Source organism: Mus musculus, chromosome 7 (genome assembly GCF_000001635.26).
Source record: "Mus musculus strain C57BL/6J chromosome 7, GRCm38.p6 C57BL/6J".
NCBI classification, from domain to species: domain Eukaryota; kingdom Metazoa; phylum Chordata; class Mammalia; order Rodentia; family Muridae; genus Mus; species Mus musculus.
The window spans coordinates 67,581,205-67,607,866 of record NC_000073.6 but is presented as its reverse complement, the minus strand read 5'-3'; the positions used below and the strand labels follow the sequence as shown (position 1 = coordinate 67,607,866).

At 41.6% G+C, this 26,662-nt stretch overlaps 1 protein-coding gene and 1 pseudogene across 6 annotated transcripts in view; one reads left to right on the top strand and one right to left on the bottom strand.

Moving 5' to 3' along the window:
* Lrrc28 (leucine rich repeat containing 28) overlaps positions 1-26,662 on the top strand; it is a 131,927-nt gene that overhangs the window by 37,470 nt on the left and 67,795 nt on the right. The window contains exon 6 of one of the 6 annotated variants that reach the window (NM_027413.1): positions 12,136-13,468. The exons of the other annotated variants lie outside the window; for them this stretch is intronic. Coding sequence (NP_081689.1) covers positions 12,136-12,215 — 80 coding nt within the window. The 3' untranslated portion in view covers positions 12,216-13,468. Of the gene's footprint in view, positions 1-12,135; positions 13,469-26,662 lie in introns of those variants that run through there. 6 annotated transcript variants of the gene reach the window in all.
* On the bottom strand, positions 13,643-15,543 carry Gm32983 (annotated as a pseudogene).

Sequence of the window (26,662 nt, the reverse complement as noted above, 5' to 3'; positions counted from 1 at the left end):
AGGTCACACTGAGAGCTTGTGCTTTGAATAGCCATTATAGACTTACAGTGTGTGGTAGTCAGTACTTCAATAGCAATTACCTCATAGTATAATTAGATACAAGTAGCTTTATGCAAATGCTTTATTTAGATGTATACTGGATTAAATGAAACACGTAACTTTCTCAGAAAAACATTAAACTATGGCTTTTAAATTTTATTTATATACTTTTATAAACTCTGACAATTTGGCCAGTAGCGGAGAATAAAAATGTCCATTAAAATTCTTCTAAGGGAAGAAAAAATGTTTTATTTTCTGGACTGTGAGTCCTTCTCAGTGTGGAATACAGAGAATATTCCTTTTTAGGAAAGGTGTGAAGGAAAATGGTAGAAAACTTGCCAAATGTCTGAACAACAAAAGTTCATGTGACAGTATTTAAAAAAAAATAATTTAAAAAGCAAGAGAAGTAAAGTTGGTGCCTGAGACTTGATGCCTCTGCCATCTGTCTTACTACTGGCCAAGGCACAGTGAGTTCACACTCGACCATTCCTCTGTGACGCGTCATGGCAGCTAATGTCATGGAGACCTGCACTCAGTGCTCGCTCTGTCCACAAGCCTTTGTCACCCCAGGCCTTCCCCAGGCTTGATGCTGTGTGGGGACTGCAGTGATGCCTCCATGGTCTACAAAGGGAGGCGAAGTCAGGTCCAACCTCAGGGACCGAGGTGGCTTGTGAGTGGCTTGCAGAAGCACACCCACCTCCTAGAGTGCACCATGTAGTGCTTCTGGCGGCCCTCGGACCTGAGCTCTCCTTAGTAAAACTGTAAGAGAGGTTGCATTAGCTATGATAGAAGCCTGCCCCGGGTTTATAACAGGTTTTTAATGGTGAAAACCAACAAGTCAGAATACTTGTTAACTGCCTGATGAATATAGAGGCATTCTTAATCTTCTGCGGTGGACTTTCTTGAGGACTAGTAAAATGTGTTTTCTTAGGTATAGCCTGTTCAAGAGCCCTCAGACAGTGAGTTCTTTTTGTACTAAATCAGCTTTCAGTATTTTAGAAGTAGCATGGAGCAGTTTCTGTCAGTCTTTTGATGTTTTGGCAGAACTTGTATCATTTTTATTATAAAGAACTTTCAGATATTAAATACAGCTTTTCTGTTAGTAGTGTTTGATGCATTGTGTATATTAACCTAGCTGTGAGAACAAAGCTCCTTTTGACATATAAACAAGGATTATATCTTCATATTGTGGTAGTTTGTCAACCGGACACAGTTGGTATTACCTTGGAAGGCAGTCTTCAGGAAGGATTATCTAGGTTAAGTTGGTATGTGGGGTTTATCTTGCTTACCTTCACTGAGGTGAGAGGCCCCACCCACTGTGGCAGTGAACAGAGCTAGAGCAGGCATGCATGCACTGGTGAACTGCTGGAGCACAGGCATGCATGCATGCACTGGTGGACTGCTGTGCCTTTGATTATGAATGACTCATTGCTTCAAGTTCCTGTCCCCTTGGCTTCCTGCTGTGGTGGACTCTAACTTGGAATTGTGAGCCAGGTAAACCCTCCCTCCCATCAGTTACTTTTCTCAGGATAGTTTTTCAACAAGGAGTAAAGCCTAGATACATAGTTATAATAGCTTAAGTTGATTTTTCTGCCTTGATATCAATATATTACTGTTAGTGACATCACCAGAAAATTAGAGTTTCTTGAAGAATACAGAACTAGAAGCATATAGGTTAAGTGCAAAAATATATCTTCAAAAATGTTCAGTATGTAAAACAATAAGCTTTTTATTTCATTTATTATTTAACCATATTATTTGAAGCATAAGTGTTGCTTTATTTCATCTGCAAATTGGGTCTTAACCCTATTAAAGGTTTTAATTGAAATCTGATTATCTATTCTGTAAGTGGTTTTATGGTTAATGATTGTTTTAATGAATGAAAAGCCTTCCCATTTGCCAAGGAGTCGATGTAATGAGAAGAAGCAGTTCAAGGAATGCAGTTTGCTATTCCTTGTTAGCAGTCCTCCCCATGTGCATAACAGTTGGCGCTGGCGGTCTCTGTTGAATCTTTTAAACCACCATTTCTTCAGATGCTTTGCTTTGAAAGTAGACTCCGTTTTCTCTGTCCATTTGTTTGTAGATTAAAAACAAACAAACCAACCAGCATAGACTCTACCTTGGTGTCGAGACTCTTGGCTTCATCAGTGAGGAGAGGCTGCAGAGATGAGTGCCCTTACATGCAGATGACAGATGCCATGAGTTAGTTATGCATTTCCTCTGCTCCTTGTCCGCGTCTGCTGCCATCCCTGCTTTTAATACAATTTGGAGTGAATTAAAACCTAGCATCTTGCTATAGTTTGGGTCTGGAATGTCCCCACAGTCTCATGGGTTGAGGCTGGTCTCCAGCTGGGGGTGTTCTTGGGAGGCGGTAGAAGCCTGAGGAGGCTGGCCTACGTGGAGGAAGTTAGTTACTGGAGACATGTCTTTGAAGGGTGTATCTTGCCCCGGCCTGATACCTTCTCTCGTTGGCAGCTGCCAGAAGGCGAGCAGCTTGGTTGTACCGCATGCCCCCTGTTATGATGCTTGGCTGGCCATGGATGGAGTGAAGCCTCTAGTACCATGGCTTGAATAAGTCTGTCTCCTTCAGGTTGAATTTCTCCAGTGTTATTTCACAACAGTGGGTGACACAGACCTCTTTTAGTGACATTTTTCTGTGGCTTGAGAGGAGGAGGGCTTGCTCAGAGGTAGGTTTCTGATCTTCACTGTGAGTGATGGGATTCTGTGCATTATGTTGGCTTACACTGCATGGACAGTTAGATTGTTTCTGAGCATTATCCATAGAGCTATTTAAGTTTCCCATACTTGGAATTCCATGGAACCTTATGTACTGTAAATGTTAAATAAAATACATGACTATACAATTAGTGTGACTTGGGGCTGGAAGTGTAGAATGTTTGTCTAGCATGTGGGTTCAATTCCTCCCTCTAAATTAATGCGTTTTCATCCCTGCTTTTATTTTTCCTTTGTGATAGGGAAATTTTAACTCCCACTACAATTTAACATCCGTGATATAAATAGAAATTTGAAAATTTGCTTGTGTTCCTAAAAGATACAGTAAGGTGTGGTGGTTAAATAAGTCTGTTTCCTGTCCATAGCTTAAATTTGAACTACTTGTAAATTAAAAACACTTTTGTTATGAGGTGCACAACAAGAAATAAAATCCTGATTTTCAATTCCCAGCACATTATCTATAGCTAATCTACAGTAGGTCCTCTGTACAGTTCTTTTCTCTGTACGAGACACCGAATAGTCTTTTTAGTAATACGTTGTTAAACTTTATGACAATACCAGTACTTTTATTCCTGGCATGAGTTAGTAATTAAAATTTTTTCCTGTTGATTTAAAGAATTTGAAGTATCATTTATATACTATAAAATACACCCTTTTAAACATGCAGTTGGTAAGTTTTTAAAGATAAGCACAGACTAGGAATCCCCTGTCTAGTCCAGTAGAACCACTGCCATCAGTTTCAAGTTCCACAGTGCCTGCCTCCTGCCAGGCCTGTTCTCATCCTGAGCGGCTGCTGCCCATGCATTCTGGCTCTGAGTTTTGACTTTTTCAGTTTTACCTGGATGGAGCCATGTGGACTTTCTGGGAGGCTGATTCACTCAGGACAGTGTTTTCGTGTGTACACCGTCATGAAACATGAGTTTTACAGTTTGTTACTTTATACTTCAGATGATGACGATGATGGTGGTGGTGGTGGTGGTGATTTGGATGGGCTATGTTTTGTTTATGCATAAGTTGATTGATGACTTAGATGGTTTCCACGTTGGACGGTTATGAACAATGTTGCTATGAGCGTTTGTAAACAAGGTTTTTATGGACATGTATTTTTCTTTCTCTCTCACAAATACCCGAGTAGCCTCTCCAGGTTATATGGCAAGTGGACCTTATTATTATTATTATTATTATTATTAGATATTTTCTTCATTTACATTTCAAATACTATCCCCAAACCCCCTTATACCCTCCCCCCGCCCTGCCCCCCAACCCACCCACTCCCACTTCCTGGCTCTGGCATTCCCCTGTACTGGGGCATATAATCTTCACAATGCCAAGGGCCTCTCCTACCATTGATGGCCAAGTAGGCCATCCTCTGCTACATATGCAAATAGAGACACAGCTCTGGGGGGTACTGGTTAGTTCATATCCTTGTTTCTCCTATAGGGTTGCCGACCACTTTAGCTCCTTGGGTACTTTCTCAAGCTCCTTCATTAGGGGCCCTGTGTTCCATCCAATATATGACTGTGAGCATCCATTCTGTATTTGCCAGGCATTGGCATAGCCTCACAGAGAGAGCTATGTCAGGGTCCTGTCAGCAAAATCTTTCTGGCATGTGCAATAGTGTCTGGGTTTGGTGGATGTACATGGGATGGATCCCCAGGTGGGGCAGTCTCTGGATGGTCTTTCCTTCTATCTTAGCTCTGAACTTTGTCTCTGTAACTCCTTCCATGGGTATTTTGTTCCCCATTCTAAGAAGGAGCAAAGTATCTACACTTTGGTCTTCCTTCTTCTTGAGTTTCATGTGTTTTGCAAATTGTATCTTGGGTATTCTAAGTTTCTGGGCTAATATCCACTTATCAGTGAGTACATATTGTGTGAGTTCTTTTGTGATTGGGTTACCTCACTCAGGATGATGCCCTCCAGGTCCATCCATTTGCCTAGGAATTTCATAAATTCATTCTTTTTAATAGCTGAGTAGTACTCCATTGTGTAGATGTACCACATTTTCTGTAACCATTCCTCTGTTGAGGGACATCTGGGTTCTTTCCAGCTTCTGGCTATTATAAATAAGGCTGCTATGAACATAGTGGAGCATGTGTCCTTATTACAAGTTGGAACATCTTTTGAGTATATGCCCAGGAGAGGAATTGCTGGATCTTCTGGTAGTACTATGTCCAATTTTCTGAGGAACCACCAGACTGATTTCCAGAGTGGGTTGTACTAGCTTGCATCCCAGCAACAATGGAGCAGTGTTCCTCTTTCTTCACATCCTCACCAGCATCTGCTGTCCCCTGAATTTTTGATCTTAGCCATTCTGACTGGTGTGAGATGGAATCTCAGGGTTGTTTTGATTTGCATTTCCCTGATGATTAAGGATGTTGAACATTTTTTTCAGGTGCTTCTCAGCCATTCGGTATTCCTCACTTGAGAATTCTTTGTTTAGCTCTGTACCCCATTTTTAATAGGGTTATTTGATTTTTCTGGTGTATTAGTATTGGATATTAGTCCCCTACCTGATTTAGGATTGGTAAAGATCCTTTCCCAATCTGTTGGTGGCCTTTTTGTCTTATTGACGGTGTCTTTTGCTTTACAGAAGCTTTGCAATTTTATGAGGTCCCATTTGTCAATTCTCAATCTTACAGCACAAGCCATTGCTGTTCTGTTTAGGAATTTTCCCCCTGTGACCATATCTTGAGCCTTTTCCCCACTTTCTTCTCTGTAAGTTTCAGTGTCTCTGGTTTTATGTGGAGTTCCTTGATCCACTTAGACTTGACCTTAGTACAAGGCAGTAAGAATGGATCAATTCGCATTCTTCTACGTGATAACCACCAGTTGTGCCAGCACCACTTTTTGAAAATGCTGTCTTTTTCCACTGGATGGTTTTAGCTTCCTTGTCAAAGATCAAGTGACCATAGGTGTGTGGGTTCATTTCTGGGTCTTCATTTCTATTCCATTGATCTACCTGTCTGTCATTGTACCAGTACCATGCAGGTTTTTTGTTTTGTTTTGTTTTGATCACAATTGCTCTGTAGTACAGCTTTAGGTCAGGAATGGTGATTCCACCAGAGGTTCTTTTATCCTTGAGAAGAGTTTTTGCTATCCTAGGTTTTTTGTTATTCCAGATGAATTTGCAAATTACCCTTTCCAATTCGTTGAAGAATTGAGTTGGAATTTTGATGGGGATTGCATTGAATCTGTAGATTGCTTTTGGCAAGATAGCCACTTTGACTATATTGATTCTGCCAATCCATGAGCATGGGAGATCTTTCCATCTTCTGAGATCTTCTTTAATTTCTTTCTTCAGAGACTTGAAGTTCTTATCATACAGATCTTTCACTTCCTTAGTTAGAGTCACGCCAAGGTATTTTATATTTTTTGTGACTGTTGTGAAGGGTGTTGTTTCCCTAATTTCTTTCTCAGCCTGTTTATCCTTTGTGTAGAGACAGGCCATTGACTTGTTTGAGTTAATTTTATATCCAGCGACTGCACTGAAGCTGTTTACCAGGTTTAGGTGTTCTCTGGTGGAATTTTTAGGATCACTTATATATACTATCACAACTAGAGGAAACTTCTCAACTATATTATCAAAGTGGCTGTGCCATTTACATGCCTGACAGCAGTGTTGAAGGGTCTGGGTCCTTCTCATCCTGCTTAACATTTAGTACATTCAGTCTTTTTGAATTGTAGTTCCACTGGCCATGTAGTAGCATCTTTTTCAAGCTTTGATTTGCATTTTATTAATATATTTATTAATATATTTTATGTGTTTGTCCTTTATTTGGTAAAGCATTTCAGATATCTCATCATAAATTTGTTGTTTTTTAAAAACTAATTTTTCTTCTTTAAGTGCATGTGGAGTCTTAATCTTAATTAGAAGTATTCCTCAGTCACTCTAATTCTTTGAGGAGAAGTCTCTCAGTCAAATCCAGAGCTTGTTGCTGTGGTTAGTGTCACTAGCCAGCTTGCTGCAGATACCTGTCTGCCTTGGAAGGCATTGCAGGTGCATGCATATGAGGTGAGCACTTTAACTGCTGAGCCTTCTCATGGCCCCTAGTTGTTGGTGTCTTGATTGTTGCATTGTAAGATTTCTTTGTATATTCTGAATGGTTCTGTATTCATTTGGGAACATCATTTTAAAAAAAAAAAGCTGAGCTTGTGGTTCTCAGTGAAGACTTTTAAATGTGGTAAAACTTTTATTTCACTCATTAATGAGGAAAGTTGGTAAGATGTAACTATTTCAAAGGAAAATCCACAAAATGGACAAACTAGAGATGAGTAATCTTAAGTATAAAGTACCAGAGCGGGCTTTCTCCACAGGACCAAAGGGCCGCCCTCCCAATCAGAGGTACCATACACACGTGCCTGTAAAGAAAGAGGATGGTATATTGCTGTCAGTTAGTACAGTGTGGGGTTATAACATAGCTCTCCTAGAATCCAAATTAGCCTGGAAGGATGAGACCAAATCTGAGCTTGGAAAGTTTTGCTGGAGTACAGCCACGCCCATCCTTACACATACTGTCATCTGTGTCTGTTATATCGTTCGCAAAATACTAAAATGCTTAGTAAAGAACCCTTAAGTATGTTGGCCTATATTCTTGCCTAAGATGACCTGGAAATGGTTTGTTTGTTTGTTTGTTTTTACTTAGTCTGTGATGGGTTTTGTTTATATTTTAGTAATTTTTTTTTTTAAAAAAAGAGCAGACATTTAAAAATGTAATGATTCCAAATTTACCAAGTTTCTATTTTGTAGATTGTATCATTGATGATCTAGTTAAGAAATGCTTGCCAAACTCTGTGTCATAAGATACCATATTCTGTAAGTCCTAATGTAGTTTTGTGTCTTTCATCTATGTCTGTAATCCATTTCAAATTAATTACTGTGCATGCTATAGGTAATGGTTGAGATTTCTGGTTTTGTTTTGTTTTTAACATATGGCGTTTTTAGTTGTTCTAGCCCAATCTGTTGAAAAGGAAGTTGCTCCATGCCTTTTGGGTGCCTTGTGCCCTGATAACTGTGGCTTTAAATTAGGGTTTTTAATGAGGCAGTGAGAGTCCAATTTTTTTTTCTTTTTTCGATTTCTTTTGACATCCTTGACTCTTCTTAGGATTTATCTTTATTTTACGTGTATGAGTGTTTGTCTGCATGTCTGTAGTGCACGTGTGCATGCCTGGTGCCTCAGAAGTCAAGAGAGCTTTGGCTGTCCTGGAAGGGGAATTATAGAGTATTGTGAACCGAAACCCTGTCCCCTGCACAAGCAGCAAATGCTCTTGGCTGCTGAGCTGTCTCTGGCCCCACATTTTTCCTTTCCTGACACTGACTTCATTCACATGGCCCCTTAATGGTGCTTATGAGTACTCTGAAGAAGATGAGGCTTAGGGCCTCTTGGTTTTAGTTATCTAAACATTGGATCCAGCTTCTCTTATTTTCTTGTGTATGCACAACAGCACAGCTTTTCTCAGTAGCACAGGGAAATCGATGGAGTGGATTAGGGAGGTCTGAAGGAGTCTTACCACCTCTAGGTCTGAGGACAGCACAGATGTGAGATGCAAAGGCCCAGCCTCTTCCCATGGGCCTGCCTGCCCTTTTATGCATGGCCAGATTGTAGGGATGGTAGGTAGCCAAGTGACGCAACAAGAGGCTCTGGGTTTGGGCACATGCGGGGTTGCCTTGGTTGGTTGTGAAGTTCTGTAGAAGTCATGCTCAGGCATCAGGAATTGTTGTGGAACTGGCTTTGTGCTAGAAGGTGGATCCAAAGTGACTAGTCTTTCAGGGCATCTCGCCACGTTCAGATGCTGTCAAGCTTCTGTCATTTCTGAATCTGGTGTTTAAATACATAAACCAAGAAAAATGGACTACACAGCAAATACACGCTTAACTTCTTTTTATTTCACAGAACTAAAGTCATAATAAACAGAGCTCTGAAATTTATGAATGTTTAACAGTGTTTATAAGGGAAATCTTTTCTGGATGTTCTTGGAACTAAAATTCTTCTGAACACCTTCAGAATGCAGGCATTAGCTTTTGAGAAAATATAAGGGTGACTTTATAATAGTTTAGGGAATGCTAATTAATAGCTATGTTCCTTTTTAAAACCTTGTGGTATGCTGATTAGACTAGTAAAGGTTGGGATGAGGAAAATTATATATGTTCTCTTCATATTTTTGTCTTATTAAAGTGACTATTTTCATGAAATCATTCTGTGTTTTTCAAGCCTCCCTGGCTACTTCCTAAGCTGAATATTCTCATTCATTCATTCTCCCCCCCCCTCTCTCCCCCATCTCTCCCCCCCTCTCTTCCTCCTCTCTCCCCCCTCTCTCCCCCATCTCTCCCCCATCTCTCCCCCCTCTCTTCCTCCTCTCTTCCTCCTGTCTTCCCCCTCTCTCCCCCCTCTGTCTTTGTAAAGCTGTGATGAACTTCACCTGCCTCTCTGTTGCTTCTGAAACACATTTTAGCATCCGCCATTGCGTCTTTGAGCCTCAAGGGCTGGTTTATTTCCAACACAGGGATGAAGGTTGTTTCTAAAGAATACTCTGTTAAATGCTTGGGTTTCTCTCTTTTTTTTTTTCTTTAATTTTTTCTTTCTTTTTTCTTTTTTGTCTTCATTTAATTATTTCTAGTATTGCTCCTTATTAGGCTAAATTACTTTGGTATCTCTAATTAAAAATTAAATATCTTCTAATGACCTGGCTTTTAAGAAGACTTGCAGGCTAATGATGCTGAGCCTTTTTAGTTTGTTGTTGGCCCAGACATTGCCTACTTTAGTTTCCTAATTTAGTAACAGAACTAAAACTATTCAAGACCTGGCAGGTTTGGTATGCAGGCGCCCAGCCAGGAAGCGTGGGTTTCTTAAAGCAAATGGATGCTTGGGGATTTGAGGAAAACACAGCTTAAGTTACATGTGCTCTGCACTTCACAAATCCCTGACTATTTAAAGGCACTCACCTAAGCTGCTGCCACACACTCCAGGTCTGTTTTGTTAAAACACACACACACACAAAATGAAAGTTTCCTTTTCCAAAGTTGGCTTTCGTACTTGGATCTTTAATGTCTCATAAGTAATATGTGGACATTAGTTGCTAGTTTTACTCAGTGATTGTTTGTTGTTGTTCTTCAAGACAGGTTTCTCTAAGTATCCCTGGCTGTCCTGGAATTCTGTAGACCAGGCTGGCCTTGAGCTCAGAGATCTGCCTGCCTCTGCCTTCAGAGTGCTGGGATTTAACGGAGTCCACCATCCCGACTCCCATGGCTATTTCTCATGTCTGATGCCTTGCACAGAGGCTGGATGATGTTGTGCTCTTGTCTGACCTGTACCAGGAGTATCACTGGGTTTTGATCACTAACACTTTGCTCTGGATGCCTGGTCTTGTGATACATACTGGAAGACAGAGGCAGGCTAACCAAGTCTACACAGTGAGTCCTGGGTGGCCCTGCAGCAGTCAGTTGCCTCTGAGTTTGTGAGAAGAATCTTAGAACTTGAGTCTCTTGGCCTGCTGCTCTTCTCTGTTAAATCAAACTATTCTAGTCTTTCTTGTTATGTGTGAGGAGGCCAGCTGTCTGTTTGTCAACATTGGAGTTGGGTTATTATGAAGTAAATTTTATTAATGAAGTATTTATCTCTTACAAGGCAGCATTCATTGGTCTCAGTGGGAAATGAATGGAAAAAAAAATTGGAAAGGCCATGACTGTTCCTAGGAATGGTGGAGGAGAAAGTTTATTATAGATATGTGGGAGAGCATAGCCAGAGGCAGGGACACTGGGGAAGTCCAGAGTGGATATGACCAGACTGAGCTGGGCCATGTGTGGAACCGGGGGTTGGGGGGAGGGTGAGAACAAGGAAGGAGGGAGAGAGGGGAAGGAGGTATAGCAGCCAGGAGGCCTAAGACACAAAAGGGGCATATAAGCAAAATGGCTGTGTCATATAGGGAAGAGCATGGGGTGGGGCTAGAGGGCAGGGTATGACAGCCCTGCCCTGTAACTGGTAGGAACTCAGAGATGCTGGCAGAAGCTGAGGCCAGGTCTGCTTGGATAAGTTAAATAGACACCTCAACTGTTTGTCCTGGGTTTGAAACTTAACAGGGAACACAGTTGATTTTAATGCATGCTTAATTGCTATTCAAATTATTTTTTTTAATCTTGTAGAAAATTCCTTTATTATAGTGCAAATAACTCTCAGCAGTGATAGAATGTAACAATACATTTAACAATAGTTTACACCATGCAGTAAATAGGAAAGTGTTTCTTTGAAAATATGTCATCATAGGAAACTTATCTTTACATTAGTGCCGGAAAATGCCAAAGTTGTTTTCTCAAGGCAATAGGGCTTGATCCTTTTTTGGATATTTTTCTCTTAATGCACATGGATTTGCCATTTAATGCATCATCAATTCTAAGATTGATGATCTCTTAGGGAGTTTTAAAGAAGTTGACAAGATTTGAAACTGGGCTTCAAAATTTAAAAAAAATAATAATAATTTTAAGACAATTCTGGGATCGCCCAGGAAGGAAGTAGTCAGCTGTTAACTTGGTAGATAGACACATTTCCTCCATTCTTGCTGCAGGTTGTCTAAAGCCTGCTTATTTCCCCAGAGCCTGATTGTTATCTCTTGGTTTTGGTTATTGCAAAACTAGGGCCCAGGGTGGATAGAACTCCTTGTATATGCATTACTTTCCCCATGAAACTTTAAATTGCACTTTCCATTCTGAATTTCCCACATTAGACCTCTCAGGCTGAGGAGAGTGTGAACTTGTCTTAGTTTCTAGCTAGCCATTTGGACAGTGAGTTGGGCTGTGGCCCCTATTTATTAACTAGTCCAAAATCAACTCAATGCACCACTTAGATGGCTGCCAGGAGGCTGCTCTCTGGGGGTTTACTACTGCTTTTCCTACCAAGCAGCCTCTACGGGATTGACTGCTTATGAGTTAGCTGACAGGTGGAGAGAAAAGTCCCTTCTAATCTCTTAGATTCCCATTCCCCAAGCTTCATGCTCGGCCACTCGGAAGATCCCTCCTGGGGAGGTGCTTACTGCACCAATGGAATCCAAATCTTACAAATAAATGTTTTTCAGGGTGTGTTTTAAGTCTCTTGACAGACACTCCTCTAAAGTGGCTTTTCAACCCATGAGAAATTGCTCACAGGCAAAAAACAAAACAACAAAAACCAAAACAAAACCCTGGAGCTACAAAACAGCTCTCCTGGCTGCCTGAGAAGCCAGCTAGAATACAATGCTTTTTAAGATGCAGCGGTCTTGGTGGACAAGGCTTTGTATATAACACCACTGAACTGCGCTAAACAGTTTAAAAGTCGAGAAGAATCCAAATATATCATCTATAAAGATTCCTTATTTTAGTTTCTTTGTTTATTTTAGACTTTGGTTCTGAAACACTGTCTACGTTCTTGACACATGAAGATGACATGGCCACTTCAGTGCCTCTGCATGTTGTGTAAAAAACCTTAAAAGCGAAGAAGGACAAGGAGATGCCCTAATAAGACACATACACTGTACAAACAAAACCTAAATTATATATAAATACACCCCACCCAGCATGCCTTTCTTCTCCCACTACCTGCCCAAAGCAATGCCAAAGGCCCGTCTCTCTCAGACCAATGCAGCGTATGAAACACCAGCCATCCCTAACCTTGCAGATATATTAATAATCTGCAGCCTGTTGGTAGTTCTGCAAGTGTGGGGAAGCAGTTTCCCTGGAGGCATGATCACTGTTGGCTGAGATCCTGGGACTGGATCTTTCAGATGACCTAGCTGGATCCCACCGTATCCACCAGGGAGGCAGCACTGTCTACTCAGAAGCTCCAAAGGCATTGCTCAGGGATACTGGGGAGAGTCTCAGAAGAAAAAGCATACAATGAGCTAACAGCCTAGGTTGGTATGAATTATTTCTCAGTAAGTAATTTGGGACACCTTGCTTCTGCTTTATACTGCATTCTGGAACCATTTTCATAGCATACTATTAAAAACTGATATATAGTTATTTTAAAAGCTGTCTATGCAATCACCTCTTAAATGCTTTCCATTAATTTAATAACTTAATGAGCTATTATGTAATTCTAAGAGGTAGTTAGCCTTAAGGAAGCCAATGCTGTGCCAATTCACAGGAAGGAGAAAAAGCGATGCAAACAAAAGTTCACATCCTCGACAAGAACTTTAGTTTTATCGAAGTGTTGCAAAAATGTCCCCAAAAGCATTTATAGCAATATATGTTAAGAAGCCAAAGTTGAGGGGTAAGGAGAATACACTCAAATTCTTTAAGGTAAAAATCCACTTATTTTATGCTTGTAATACATAAATTTCCCCTCAGACCTAAGTTCATAATTTGTAGACATTGCTCATTCTGATAAATTAATACATATACTAAATATAGATAAATTAATCAAGAATGCTTAAAAATGCAAGTTAACAAGACAAAAACAAAAAAACAAAACAACCCCCCAAAAACCATAAGAACCAAACCTTGCACAATCTCCATTCTGTGTAAATACCCTGACTAAAGTGTCAGTTGTGCTACGTAATTCCATGTCAGTACAGAAATGCATTGATTTGATATATCCTTGTTGGTTTTAAGGTCTTTAGCACTTTTGTTTCTAAGTATCACCTTGCTTTGAAATGATGAGTAATTGCTACCAAATCACAAATCATCACAAATCCATTTTAGTCTAGTCTGAATAAAATCCAGCATAAATGTATTATTTTGTTCTGGGCACAATGGCTCCGTGTCTTTCTTGCGAGCTTTCTTCTTCTGGAAAAACCACAGTTTAAGTCATTCTGGACTTACTTCAGAGAAAGAGACAGTGAAGTCTATATTTGTTGTTGTTGTTATTTTCTTTTTAAGTCTCCAGATCTGGCTAAGACACTTCTTTTCAGACATGTAGTTGTGGCACCTGATCGATCATATTTGAAATAGAAGTGCTTTAAACATCAGCCAAGTTTGGTGTTCTGGAGGTTTCCATTGATCTTTATGGTGTCAATTGCAGATAATGTTTGAACACGATGATAAGAATCAAAAAGTTGGTGTCTATCCACAAACACCCTGGAACGTGGGTGCTTGCAAAGAATCTCCACCCTGAACGGCTGGTCTGGAATGAATGGAAAGTAAGGGGTTGCCGAGCACTCTTTGCCTCTTTCTCCTGAGATGCAAGAGTTTCTGTGAACACAGCTTTGAGTTCAATCGCCACATCAGCAGGAGGCTCTTCAGAATCACCACAGGTCAATCTGATGGCAAAGCTTTCTGGGTTGAGATCTACCATGCCCATCACTGATACCTTCTTGCCTGGTCTCATGCTACCTTTAATGTGCCCTCAAAATGTAACTATCAGTTAAGGGAAGTACACGTCCGTCGGCTTGAACTGGAGAACCCAGGGAGTTAAGTGCCCATCATCAAGTTTCACCACAGCATCGCTGTCAGCTACCGACCCTGCCACATTCCTGTAGCGCCTGGGATGTGGCGGCCCTCGCGTGCACACTCTAGGCTGGTGCGGCCCGCAGGCCCAGGAGGGGAAGGGGAGGCAGGCAGCCCTCGAGAAGGTCTCAGTGGCAAGGGGATGACAGTGGCAAGGGTGGTAGTCAAATTCTATGTGCTTTAGGGTCAATAAAATTCCTCATCCAAAAGAGTAAATAATACTAGTAACCATCATGGTTTTTTTAAATTGCTAACTTATTTGTTGATGTATTGATTTTGGAGGGGACAGCACCCACTTGCCATGGAGCATGTTTGGAAAGCCAAGAACTGGGTCCTAGGAACTGAACTCAGGTCCCTATGGCGTTGTGACAAAGCTAAATCAGCTTTGTTGGGCCCAACAAATTTCTTGACCAAAATTGCTCAGTCTACTAATCTGCAAAAGAATAGTCAATTTGGGGCCACGATGCTTGATCCGAAGGACAAAATTAAGTCCTGAGAGTTGTCTGTCCTCTGACCTCAACTAGTGTGCCATGGCATTTGTGTCCCCACGCGCAGATATACAGATACACACACTGTATAATGAGTAAACAAGTGATGTAAACTAATTAGAATCGGTTTTAAGAAGGATCCATTCTTCAGCTCCCGTGAATGAATAAAGCAGGTGGATGCTGAAGGGTTAGTGACCTAGAAGGCACAGGTGTGCTGAGGACCTCTGGACGGGAAAGGTGACATGGCCACATTAGTAACATCTGCAGGCAGGTAGGAGCCGAGAAGCTCCGCAGCGCGTTGCCATGGTGAGGTGGCAGGAACAGACCTACAGATGGAATCTTCTGCCCCAGGAAGCTCCCAGGCTCCTAGGGCTTTGGCAGTCTGCACTTACACAGAGAGACTGCTGCCCTCCATTGTTGTAATTATAAGGCAGCCTTGCTCTGTTGAGGTCAGTCTCTTGTTTTCATGGTGTCTTCATGAGCCCCCTCTAATGGATGCTCAGTCCTAGCACAGGACCAAACATTCTGCTCACTTTGTTTTTTTTAATCTCTGCAAGGGTTCAGGTGCATGTGAAGAGTTGGCTGTCTTTCCTTTGGAGCTATTCTTACTTATTCAGACGGGTTTTCTGTGGCATATAGTTAACCTTGTAGGCTAAGTTGGCCGGCCAGTCACGCCATCTTCCCATCTCTCTGTCCCCTGTGGAAGGGCTTTGCATAGATGCTGAAGCTTCAAGCATAAGTCCCCAAGCTTGAGCAGCAAGGACTTTACTAGCTGAGATGTCTCTCTCCCTTCTGTCACACAGGGAAGAGTAAGCTATAGAAGCATATACTCAGCGAAATTACCTTTTTCCTTACTATAGTCTCCTGCCTCATGGTTTTTTCCTGTGTTCCTAAAGTCTACACAGAGGCTGGCTCATGGCTGCTCTGATACCAGCCTTCCCTGTACTTTCCTGAAAAGGGGCCCTGTTCCTCCAACAAGTGATCAGAAGAGCTTTAGGTGCAATACCCTGTTTTGTTTTTTTGTTTTTTTTTTTTTTTTAGGTTTATTTTATTTATTTTATGTGAGTACACTGTAGCTGTCTTCAGACACACCAGAAGAGGGCATCAGGTCTTGTTACAGATGGTTGTGAGCCACCATGTGGTTGCTGGGATTTGAACTCGGGACCTCTGGAAGAGCAGTCGGTGATCTTAACTGCTGAGCCATCGCTCCAGCCGCCCTGTTCTTATTAATAAAAAAAAAGTCTTAATATATGTGATCTTGGTCATTATGGACTAGATATAGTGGGAAGCCACTGGGAGATTTTTAGCTCTGGACATGATCTCATGAGGTGCAGAAGTGACCACTAAGATGGCTGTTGTAAAATAGAACCCAGGAGCCAATACTGGTGATGACCCAACAGTCCACAGCACTCACCCTACCGGGAGATGATGGTCTTGCCTCCTGCTAGAGCCAAGCAGAATTGCTTTATTTTATTTGGCGCTTTAGAATCTTCATGAATCTCCTCATTTTCTCTAGCCCAGTGGGAGGCTTTATCCTTGATTATGTGTAATGAATCTCAAGCACTGAGGAGCTGTAAACCTTCCATGGGGTGACTTAGATAGAATCAAGAACAAGATCTTCCAATTCGAAGTCCAGGGCCTTCTCCAGACCTTCAGCTGACACATGGAGTCTTTGAAAACTGTTTGATAGGAGTAGTTTTTATAGTATCAGAAAGAGTGTTGTACCAGCTTTTAATATTCCCTTAGTTATTGCCTGTGAGTGGTTAAAGACAGTAACACAGTTTATTGTCTTAGGTCCTGAGGGCTTGCAGCCCAAGCACAGCTTAATGAGATCTTAGAAGTCTCACAAGGCTGCACTTGAGGGTAGGGTGGCTAGGGCTGTGGACCCAACTGAGGCTCAGCTGCAGAAGGAACCAGTATTTTCTGCAGATTCTTTAACACTGTGTCTTGTTCTTGAGAATGGAACAAAGATAGTTGAATTCATAGAGGGCGATTGAATATATTTAACCTTGTAATAAAGGAATTCTTGTCTGTTTTTTGGCTAATCAGCTAATATTTTGTTTAAAAAATAATGCTCATGTCATTTTTTTCTTGAGGTTTGGGGGGTGTGGTTCCAAATCTTGTTCATCCCATTCTATGGCAGTTTTGGGTCCAGATGGACACACTGGATGCTGTCGTTATTTGAGTGTCACAGATCAGCATCCTAAGCGAGCTTCAAGGTAGCCATCTTCCATCCCACTTTCTTGTCTACTATACAGGGCCATGCCGCTCTTCTTTCTGTAGATTCTTTGCTTGCTGAGTTATAAAAATGAATCCTAGAAGGTTCAGAAAACACAGCCACTTTCTCAGTGGTGCTCCCAATTTATACTCAAACAGGTTTTCTAGATTGTGCTCTAGCTTGTTCTGAAATAATCAGATGCTGTAAGGGTCCATGATTCACTGAAGATTGGTACCCAGCACTCAAATAGTATGTAAACGCAAAGAGTATCTTTCTTTGCAAACGTCCAGGATGCTGAAGTCTCTCATTATCCAGATAGAGAGACAACCAAGTGAGCTCAAAGACCTGATTTAAAGCTCATTAGGGGAGTTCTGGGGTAGGTGGGCTTTGTCTTACTCTATGTCTAAGGATGACATTCCATTACCAGGACTGGCTGGAAACTGCTGACCCATTGTCCTTGCTTCAGGCTAGGTGATGGGGCAGTTTCTGACTAGCTGCCTGAAGCCTGGGTTTTTAGCCCTAATCTCCTGAACTGCCCATTTGAAGCCTGTCATGGAGTCAGCCTGTCTCATCAGTGCAACAGCTAAAGGAATGTGTGTTTGAAAAACTTTGGGGTTCTCTTCTAGTCCACAATTTCTTTTTTCCATCTGTTGTCTCATTCTTTTTCTTACTTGAGAACTTCATGTTGAGACTGGAGTAAAGAGTATTGCTCTTACAGAAGGCTGGAGTATGATTTCCAGGACCTGGTTCAAGCAGCTCACTACCACCCTAACTCCAGCTTCAGTGGAATTGGATGTATCCAACTCCAAGGCCATGTGCACACACACAAGTGTACCACACACAGACTGCACATATGCAAGTAATTAAAAATGATAAAAAGCATGAAAAGCTTAAAGGCCAGACATAGTGTCTTACACCTCTAAACTCAAAACAGAGGCAGTTGGGTCTCTTGAGTTCAAGGCCAGCCTGGTCTACATAGTAATTCCAGAGCAGTCCATTGCACATAGAGAAACCTGTCTCAGAAAATCAATCTACTAAAGTAGTTTTGCAAGTGCAGTAATTGGTGAGGGAGTGGAAAGTGGTCCTGACTGATGACAGCACAGCGTCTCTGGGGCAGGGCAGCCAACAAGAGCCCATCAGCACTTAGAGTGGAGATGATTTATGCTTCCAAGGTTTGAACATGAGCAGGTGCATATCTCTCAGGTAGAGTACAGCTCATGTCTCCATGGTGAACCTAATGTACATAGCATAACATATTATACAAAAGGAATAGATTCTTTTCAAGCACATAGAACACTTAAAAAATCCACCAAGAAATGAAATTATACTGTCTTCTTTCCACAAGTGAGGTAATTGAGTTAATGCAAATAAGTTTCTTTAGGCTTCAGAATAAGGAAGCCACTTCTTAAATAGGATACAATGCACAGATGCAGGAAATTAATCACATGAACACTAATGTTTAAGAAACATGTTTGCTGTAGATCCCCACTTCATAAATGGCAAGTTAGTGCAGGCAACATGGTTTCTGACCCGGTTATTCTATCATTGAATAGAATATCGTTATGGTATGAAAGAGCTAATGGAAAATATGCTGTATTCTCATAGCACTTTATTAAAAAACTGGTGGTCCAGTATTGGCACAATGGCTGTAGTTGTGGAGCTCTGGCATAGGTAACTAAATAATGGAAGGTTAAAGATCTCTCTGGGAGAAGATACTTGCAATAGATGTAACTGACAAAAGGCTTTTATCCATAATGAAGTATTAGAAATAAAAATGGAAAAGACCAGCAATTTAGCTTAAAAAGAAAAAAAAATGTCAATAGACTTGGACAAGCACTTCACCAAAGAGGAGACCCAGATGGCCAGTAAGCATATGCTAATATGCTGAGCCTCCTTAGTCACCAAGGACACGCAAATTAAAGCCACAGTAAGGCTCCACTAAGTAACAACAGGGATGACTCGTAAGTGTTGGCCAAACAAGCACTGATAGGCCACAAAGCTTGTGTCGTGGATGTCTGTAGTAACAAAAGAAACTGATCCGGCAGTTACAGTGAGCAATACATTTGACTCCCAAGATGATTTTGAACAAAAGCAGCCAATCACAATGGATACAGAGTGTGTGAGTGTGAAAATTCTAACTCAAGCAAGCTCGGCCAGTCTTCACAGGGTGTCGAAAGCAAGACAAGGAAGGTGGGGCTGGGGGAGGAGACAGACACATACAGAGAAAGAATTCTAGGATTCAGCTATTAAATATGTGCTTCACATTATCCATCTGTAAATAGTTCATTACTAATTCACCTTCTTAGAGATAGGGTTCCTCTATCTCCAGTGATATGTTGGGGGTTTAACAATTTATATTATCTGATTTGGGACATAATGTTCTCTAGTGGTTCTATAATTCTGTAGAGTTCTTTTCAGTTATGTTCACGTATGTCCTGTGGTCTTGTGTGTTGCCTTTTATTCTCGCCCTCACTGCCTTTGCCCAGGCCCGGCCAGCAGTTGTCATCCTGGTCCTTTCAAGAGCCCACTTTAGTCCTTGCTGGCTTGGCCTGTGGTTTTGTTTGATGCCCTGGATTGGTTTTGCGCCTCTAACTTGTTACTTTCTTCTTGCACTTTGTGTTTGGTTTGCCTGTCTTTACTGTAACCTCTTGAGATAAAAATTTATATTATTTTTACTTCACTTTTGTTGTACACACATTTCAAAATAAAATTTCCAAGCTTTAGCTGCCTCTCATGAATTTTGATGTTGTATGTTTGGTTTATGCTAAGCCATTTCATGATTTTCTTCAGTTTTCTTGGCTCATGGATGTTTACAAGCCTGTTGTCCAGTTTGCAGGTGTTTAAAGTCTCTATTTCCTCCTTATTGTTGATTTTTTAGCTTAATGCTGTTATATATTTCTTGTTGTAGTTTACTTGAAGCCTTTAAAGATATATAGGAAATTGAGAAACTCACCCCTACAACTACAGATTTCACAGTCACAGATGAATATTGATTTTCATGTAGAAATGAGAGTTACTCATCTGTTAGGACACCTTTGTGGGAATCTGAGTTATTTATGTACACAGCTAGTGTTTTGGGTGTTGTGGAAGCTTAAGTAGAAACATCTACATCAAAGAAATGGATCGTTTTCCAGTTCTATCGTCTTCCTATAATAGGATGTCTTTGTGGCTAAACACAATTCAGTGATACAGATGTGCCGTGTGCCCTTGTCCACTCACCTGTGGATGGGCGTCCTGGCTGGTGTGAGTAGTGTAGTAGTGTACATGGGTGAACACATATCTCTGTGGGATCCTGACTTTGGGCAAAACTGGTACAACTTTGTCAGATGGTAGTTCTTTTAAAGAAGTTGTACTTTTCAGTGTGTGAGTGTATGTGTGCATATGCAGAGTCAGAGGACAGCGTGTGGAGTCTGCTCTCCTTCCATCATGTAACTCTTGGGAATTTAATTCAGGTCATTGGGCTTGGCAGCAAGCACTTTGATCCACTGAGCTATCTTCCTGAGTCTCCTGTGATCGTACTATTTTTAGGTTTTAAGGTTTTCTTTTCTTTTCTTTTTTTCTTTTCTTTTTTTTTTTTTTGAGAAATTTACACTGATTTTCATAGTTAACTATTTTAAGAAATGACAAAATACTTTAAGACAAAAATGTTAGAGGGAAAGAACAATATATAATAAGATAATAATATGTTAGGAAGACGTATCAATTATTAATGTATATGTACAATCAAGATAGGCTCTATTATGAAAGATGATGTGGTGAGGTGGTACCTGGTGGGCCCATGGCAGGGTATGTTCCTGAGTAAATATGCCCTGTGACAGACAGATCAGGTATAAAGGGGATTTGTTGGGGGAAGAGAGGGGAGTGAGGACCTGACGAAGGGTAGAGGCAGACCAGTGGACATGTACACACAGGTAGACAGACTTGAGCAGAGCCATGAGGGCAGAGAGTGGGGTGGGACAGAGAAGGACAGAAAGGAGGAGGGAGAGACTTGGGAGAGGAGAGGAGAGGAGAGGAGAGGGGAGGGGAGGGGAGGGGAGGGGAAAGGGGAGAGGGGAGAGAGGGGAGAGGGGAGAGAGAGGGGAGAGAGGGGAGAGAGGGGAGAGGGAGAGGAGAGAGAGAGGAGAGAGAGAGGAGAGAGGGGAGGGGAGGGGAGGGGGGAGGGGAGGAGAGGGAAGGAGAGGGAAGGAGAGGGGGGGGGGAGAGAGAACGCTGCAGGGGCGGGCAGTCCACACCTGGAGCACATGACAATGTGGCAGGTGATGACATAAGCAATTGCTAGGTCCCCAAGGGCAGGCCAGCAGAACATCTGAAGCTGAACATCATGGAACTGAGAGGAACCAAGGGAACTCAGTTGTAAGTGGAGATGTTAATCTTCTGTGTTGGCAGTTCGCATACAGAAAATGTGAATGCCATTGTTGTCCACCCTGAGCCAATCCTTCACCCAACAGAAGCAGAACACAAACTATTCAGAATATACTTTGTATACCAGTCCGCGAAGCAGGTCTCAGAATCTTTTCCCATTGTTCCGAGTTTTGTCTTTCGGCCCCTTTAGTATTTCTTACAGAGCAAATGTGCAAACAACTGATTTCGTTCTCCATTTAAAAAAGGATTTTACCAATGTGTTCACATCATATGTTGGGGAGGTCCTGCACCCGGAGGTCAGAGAAGAACCTGAGGAAGTTAGTTCTGTCTGCCACGGGGAACCTGGGGATGGAGCTCGGGTTGTCAGGCTTGAGAGAACCTGGGCTCACCCACTGAGCCATGTCACAGGCCCCTTAGCTTTATTTTGAAGAACAGTTTTGCTAGACGTAGAATGCTTAGTTGACATTTTCTTTTCCTATAAGGTTTGCCACTTTAGCTGGCATGACTGGAAAGTTGTATCTCCTGACCAAATAGTGAGGAGTGCCTTCTCTGGCAGCTAGCTATTGGCATCCTGATGTTCTATAGAGGAGCCTCCCAAACTGGAATGAACCCACACTGCTTTCCTGCATGGAGGCTTACAGGTGCTTAAGCAAACATTCTACCACCCCCAGTCACCCACCCACCCCTGAGACAGGGTTTCTCTGTGTAACCTTGGCTGTCCTGGAACCCCTGTCAACCAGGCTGGACCCAAACTTACAGACATCCACTCGCCTCTCTGCTTTCTGTGTGCAGGGATTAAAGGTACGTGCCACCACTGTCCAGCTACTGCCCCCCCCCATTTTTCTTGCTTTTAAATTAAAAATGGATTTTTCCCATATGATATATTAGGTACAGTTTTTCCTCCCCCTACTTCTACAGTTCCTTCTCACCTCCTCTCCCATCCAGATCTCCATCTTTTCTGTCTCTCCTTAGAAAATAAATAGGCATCTATGGAATAATAATAAAATAAGATGAATAAAAAGCAAACTGGAATATGAAAAAATGACCAAATAAGAAAAGGAACCACTGGACATGGTGGCACACACCTTTACAAACTACTCAGGAGGCAGAGGCAGGTAGATCTTTGAGTTTGAGACCAGCCTGGTCTGCATAGTTCCAGGACAGAGAAGACTGCATAGAGACCCTGTTTCAAAAACAAAATGAAACAACAACAAAAACAATAAAAACAAAACAAAGAGAAAAGAAACAAAAAGCACAAAAAATTCTATAGATGCAGAGATACACACATTTGCACACTCTGGAATCCATAAAAACCCTAAATGGGAAACCATAATATATATACTGAGGATCTGCAATATAGAGGCGGAAAACCAAAGCATGAAAAAAAACCGTTCTGGCTTAACATCATTAACACAGAAACCTCCAAAAATGCTGCCAAGTTCATTTTGTGCTGGCCATCTACTGCTTGGCATGGGACTTGTTTTTCCAGTGAGATTTCTTAGAGAACATTAATTTTTCATTTGCAAGTGGCTGTCAATTGGAGATAACTTCTGGGTTAGGGATTCCCAGAATCCCTTGTGTTTACTTTTCCTTTCAGCTCTGAGATGTCATCTGGTACAGACCTGTACTGGCCCCATGCATACTGCCATAGTCCCTATGAGTTTGGGTGTGTTCCCTGAGGCCTGAAGGGAGGGATTTGATGGAGATGAACCATTTAGGACTGAGGTTCCAAGGTCTCTTACTCTCTGCATGTCTGGCTGTTAGTCTCTGTATTTATTCCCATAATGCTGCAGGAGGAAGCTTCTAGATGGTAGCTGAGCAAGGCACATGTCCATTAGTGTAGCAGAATGTCTTTGCCAATGCCATGGCCAGAGTAACAGTCTGAGTGAGGCAAGAAGGAAGCTCAGCACGACTCCACAGTCTTTGTTGGTTCAAACTTGGAGAGTCTGACACCAGGCAATTTACCTCAGACATATTTAAGTACAGTACAACTTTGGAAAATGGTTTCCTGGTGACAGTTATCACAATAAAGCTAAAGGTGTGACTACTTCAAAACTCATTTGCAAAGTACATGTGACCTCTGACAAAAGAGAGGATGCTAGGGCTGCAGAGATGGCTCAGCAGTTAAGAGCACCTACTGCTCTTCCAGTGGTCCTGAGTTCAATTCCCAGCAATCACATGGTGGCTCACAACCATCTGTAATGGGATTTGATGCCCTCTTCTGGTGTGTCTGAAGACAGCTACAGTGTACTCACATAAAATAAATAAAATAAATCTTTTCTTTAAAAAAAAAAAGAAGAGTGGATGCTATAACTTAAGGGCATAGGGAAGGGTCTAGGGGTCTAGTGTGCTCTAGAGGTCATCATAGACGTCACCAAGCTACAAAGTACATGTGACATCTTCCCTAGGGATGGGTTCTATTGACTGAGAAACAGTGCTCAAGATAAAGGTCTAGGGAAGAAGAGTCTGGGATAAACACTATGGGGAGTTTGGCTGTGGCCTGGCACTTAGCACAGATCACCAGGCCATTATCAACATCCATTCCCAGCCTTCTAAAGGGAAATGGGTATTGTTTCCTCTATTGAAGAGACAGACCTGCATGTTAACATTCCTGGTTTCCTAGTGCTTGTCTCTAAGCACAAAGACCTTGTGCCTCTCTAATCACCACTTTCCTCTAGCGGCTCCCTATCTGGTTTTCCCCTCGTCCCTGCCTGTTTAGTTTCTTGTTCTTGGCCATTCAGGCAGCGTTGGGTATGGCGTCCATCTCTCGCAGTTGCCTTGGCTCCTCAGACATTGGTTGGTTACTCTTACGTGTTTTGTTTGGCTGTCACAGCAGCATATCTTGCTGGCAGGTCGCTCTTACAGATTGAAGGGGTTGTGGCTGGGTTGGTGTTTTTATTTCTCCACCTTCTAGTTTCATGAATACTAGCATACAGGAGTGAGAACTCTAGGCAGGCTCCAGCTTGATTTCTCCATTTTCCAGTAAGTTCTGTGAGTGTGCTCTGCAGCAGGAGGGCCTCATCCTTAGTTTATGAATAAGTTCTGTGAGTGTGCTCTGCAGCAGGAGGGCCTCATCCTTACTTTATGGATAAGTTCTGTGAGTGTGCTCTGCAGCAGTAGGGCCTCATCCTTAGTTTATGGAGAGCCTTGGCAGTAGCCTGGGTTGTTTGGGGTGCCCATTGGAACTTCTTTGGACAACAGTTTGATTAGATATAATCCATTCTTGGCACTGCAACCTTCATTTGGTTATGAGAGAGGTCCAGTTGGAAGTCTGTTTCCCCTGTTGTTTGGGGAGACATTCTATTTAGAGCATGCATGTGTTTGTGTGTATGTGTGTGTGTGTGTATGTATGTGTGTGTGGGAAGCCTCTACTGTATTATGTTTCCATACAACCCTTCAAATGACCCTTAGTTTTAGCTGTTACTCCATATTCTCTCCCTTATCCCCGTCTTCCCTCCCCCTCCCTGTCTATCCATAGCTACCTATTCTATTTCTGCTTTCTAAGGGGCTCCCTCCCTGCTCCTAGTCCCTTCTGTCTTCCTAAATTCTGTGGTTATATGGATTATAGTTTGTTTATCAATGATATAACAGCTAACATCTATATATAAGCAAAAACATACCACATTTGTATTTCTGGATCTGAGTTACCTCCCTCAGGATGATTTTTTTTTCCTAGCTTTTTTGATTGTTGTTGTCCTGGTTTTTGTTTGTTTGTTTGTTTGTTTGTCTTTTCAAGACAGGATTTCTGTGTAGCTCTTGCTTTCTTGAGACTTGCTCTGTAAGAGCAGGCTAGCCTCACCTGCCTCTGCTTTCTGAGTCCTGGGATTAAAGGTGTGGGCCATCACTGCCCAGCTTTGATTTTGTTTTGTTTTATTTTAATGGCTTAGTAATATTGAATTGTATAAATGTACCACATTTTCTTCATCCATTCATCCGTTGACAGGCATCTAGGTGGTTTTCAATATCTGGCACAGTAATAAATATAGTTGAGCAAGTGACTTTGTAGTAGGATTAAACATCCTTTGGGCTTAAAAGAGGTATAGCCAGTTCTTGAGGTAGCTTGATTGCTACCTTCCTGAGGAACCAGCACACTGATTTCCATAATGGCTGTACAAGTTTGCACTCCTACTAGCAATGGAGAGATGTTTCCCCTACTCCATGACCTCGCAAGCATGAGCTTTTTGTTTTATTGATCTTACCATTCTGTTTGTGTAAGATGAAATCTCAAAGTAGTTTTGATTTGCATTTCCCTGACGGCTAAGGATATTGAACATTCCTTTAAGTGCTTTTCAGCCATTTGTGTTTCCTCTTTTGCAATTTCTCTATTTTTAGCTGTATACCATTTTTAATTGGGTTGTTTTCTTGATGTCCAGTTTTTTGAGTTCTTTATGTATTTTGGATATTTAGCCTTCTTTCAGAAGTGTAGTTAGTTGGTAAATGGCTTTTCCTGTTCTGTAGGCTGTCTCTGTCCGAATGATGGTGTCCTTTGCCTTGCAGAAATCTTTCAGTTTCCTGAGGTCCCATTTATTAGTAGGCTTTTGGCTTTAGTGATTGTGCTATCAGGGCTCTATTCATAAAGTCTTCTCCTGTGCTAATGCAATCAAGGGTATCCCCCTCTTTGTCTTCTATCAGATTCAGTGTATCTGGCCTATGCTAAGGTTTTTGGTCATTTGGAACTGAGTTCCATGCAAGGTTCTAAGTGGGCCTGTGTGCATTCTCCTGCATGTGCTCGTCTCGTTTGACCAGCACCATTTGGTGAGAATGTTGTCTTTTTTTTTCCCCTGGTGTGTATTTCCAGCTTCTTTATTGAAACTTGGGGGACCACAGGTATGTGGACTTCTTTCTGTGTTTTTAATTCCATTGCTCAGTGTGTCTATCTTGGTGTCAATATTATGCTGTTTTTATTATTGTAGCTCTGTAGTACAATTTGAAATTAGGAATGTTGATACCTCCTGCAGATCTTTATCATTCAGGAGTATTTTATCTATCCTGGATCTTTTGTGTTTCCATGGGAGACCTAAAGTGGTCCTTTCAGGTTCTGTGAAGAGCTGTGTGGGATTTTGATGGGGATTTTGTTGACTTTATTGCTTTTGATAGGGTGATCATTTTTACTATGTTCATCCTACCAACCTGTAAACATGGGATTTTTTTTTTTTTTCGTTTTCTGATATCTTTTTCAGTTTCTTTTGTCAATGCCTTAAAGTTTTTGTCATACAAGTCTTTCGCCTGCTTGGTTAGAGTTACTCCAAGATATTTTATAATTTTTGAGGCTATTGTGAAAGGTATTATTTCCCTGATTTCTTTCTCAGTTCGTTTGTCATTTGCAGGGAGGGCTACTGATTTTTGTGAGTTAATATTTTAATCTAGCTACTTTGATGAAATTGTTTATCAGGTGTAGGAGGTCCCCAGTAG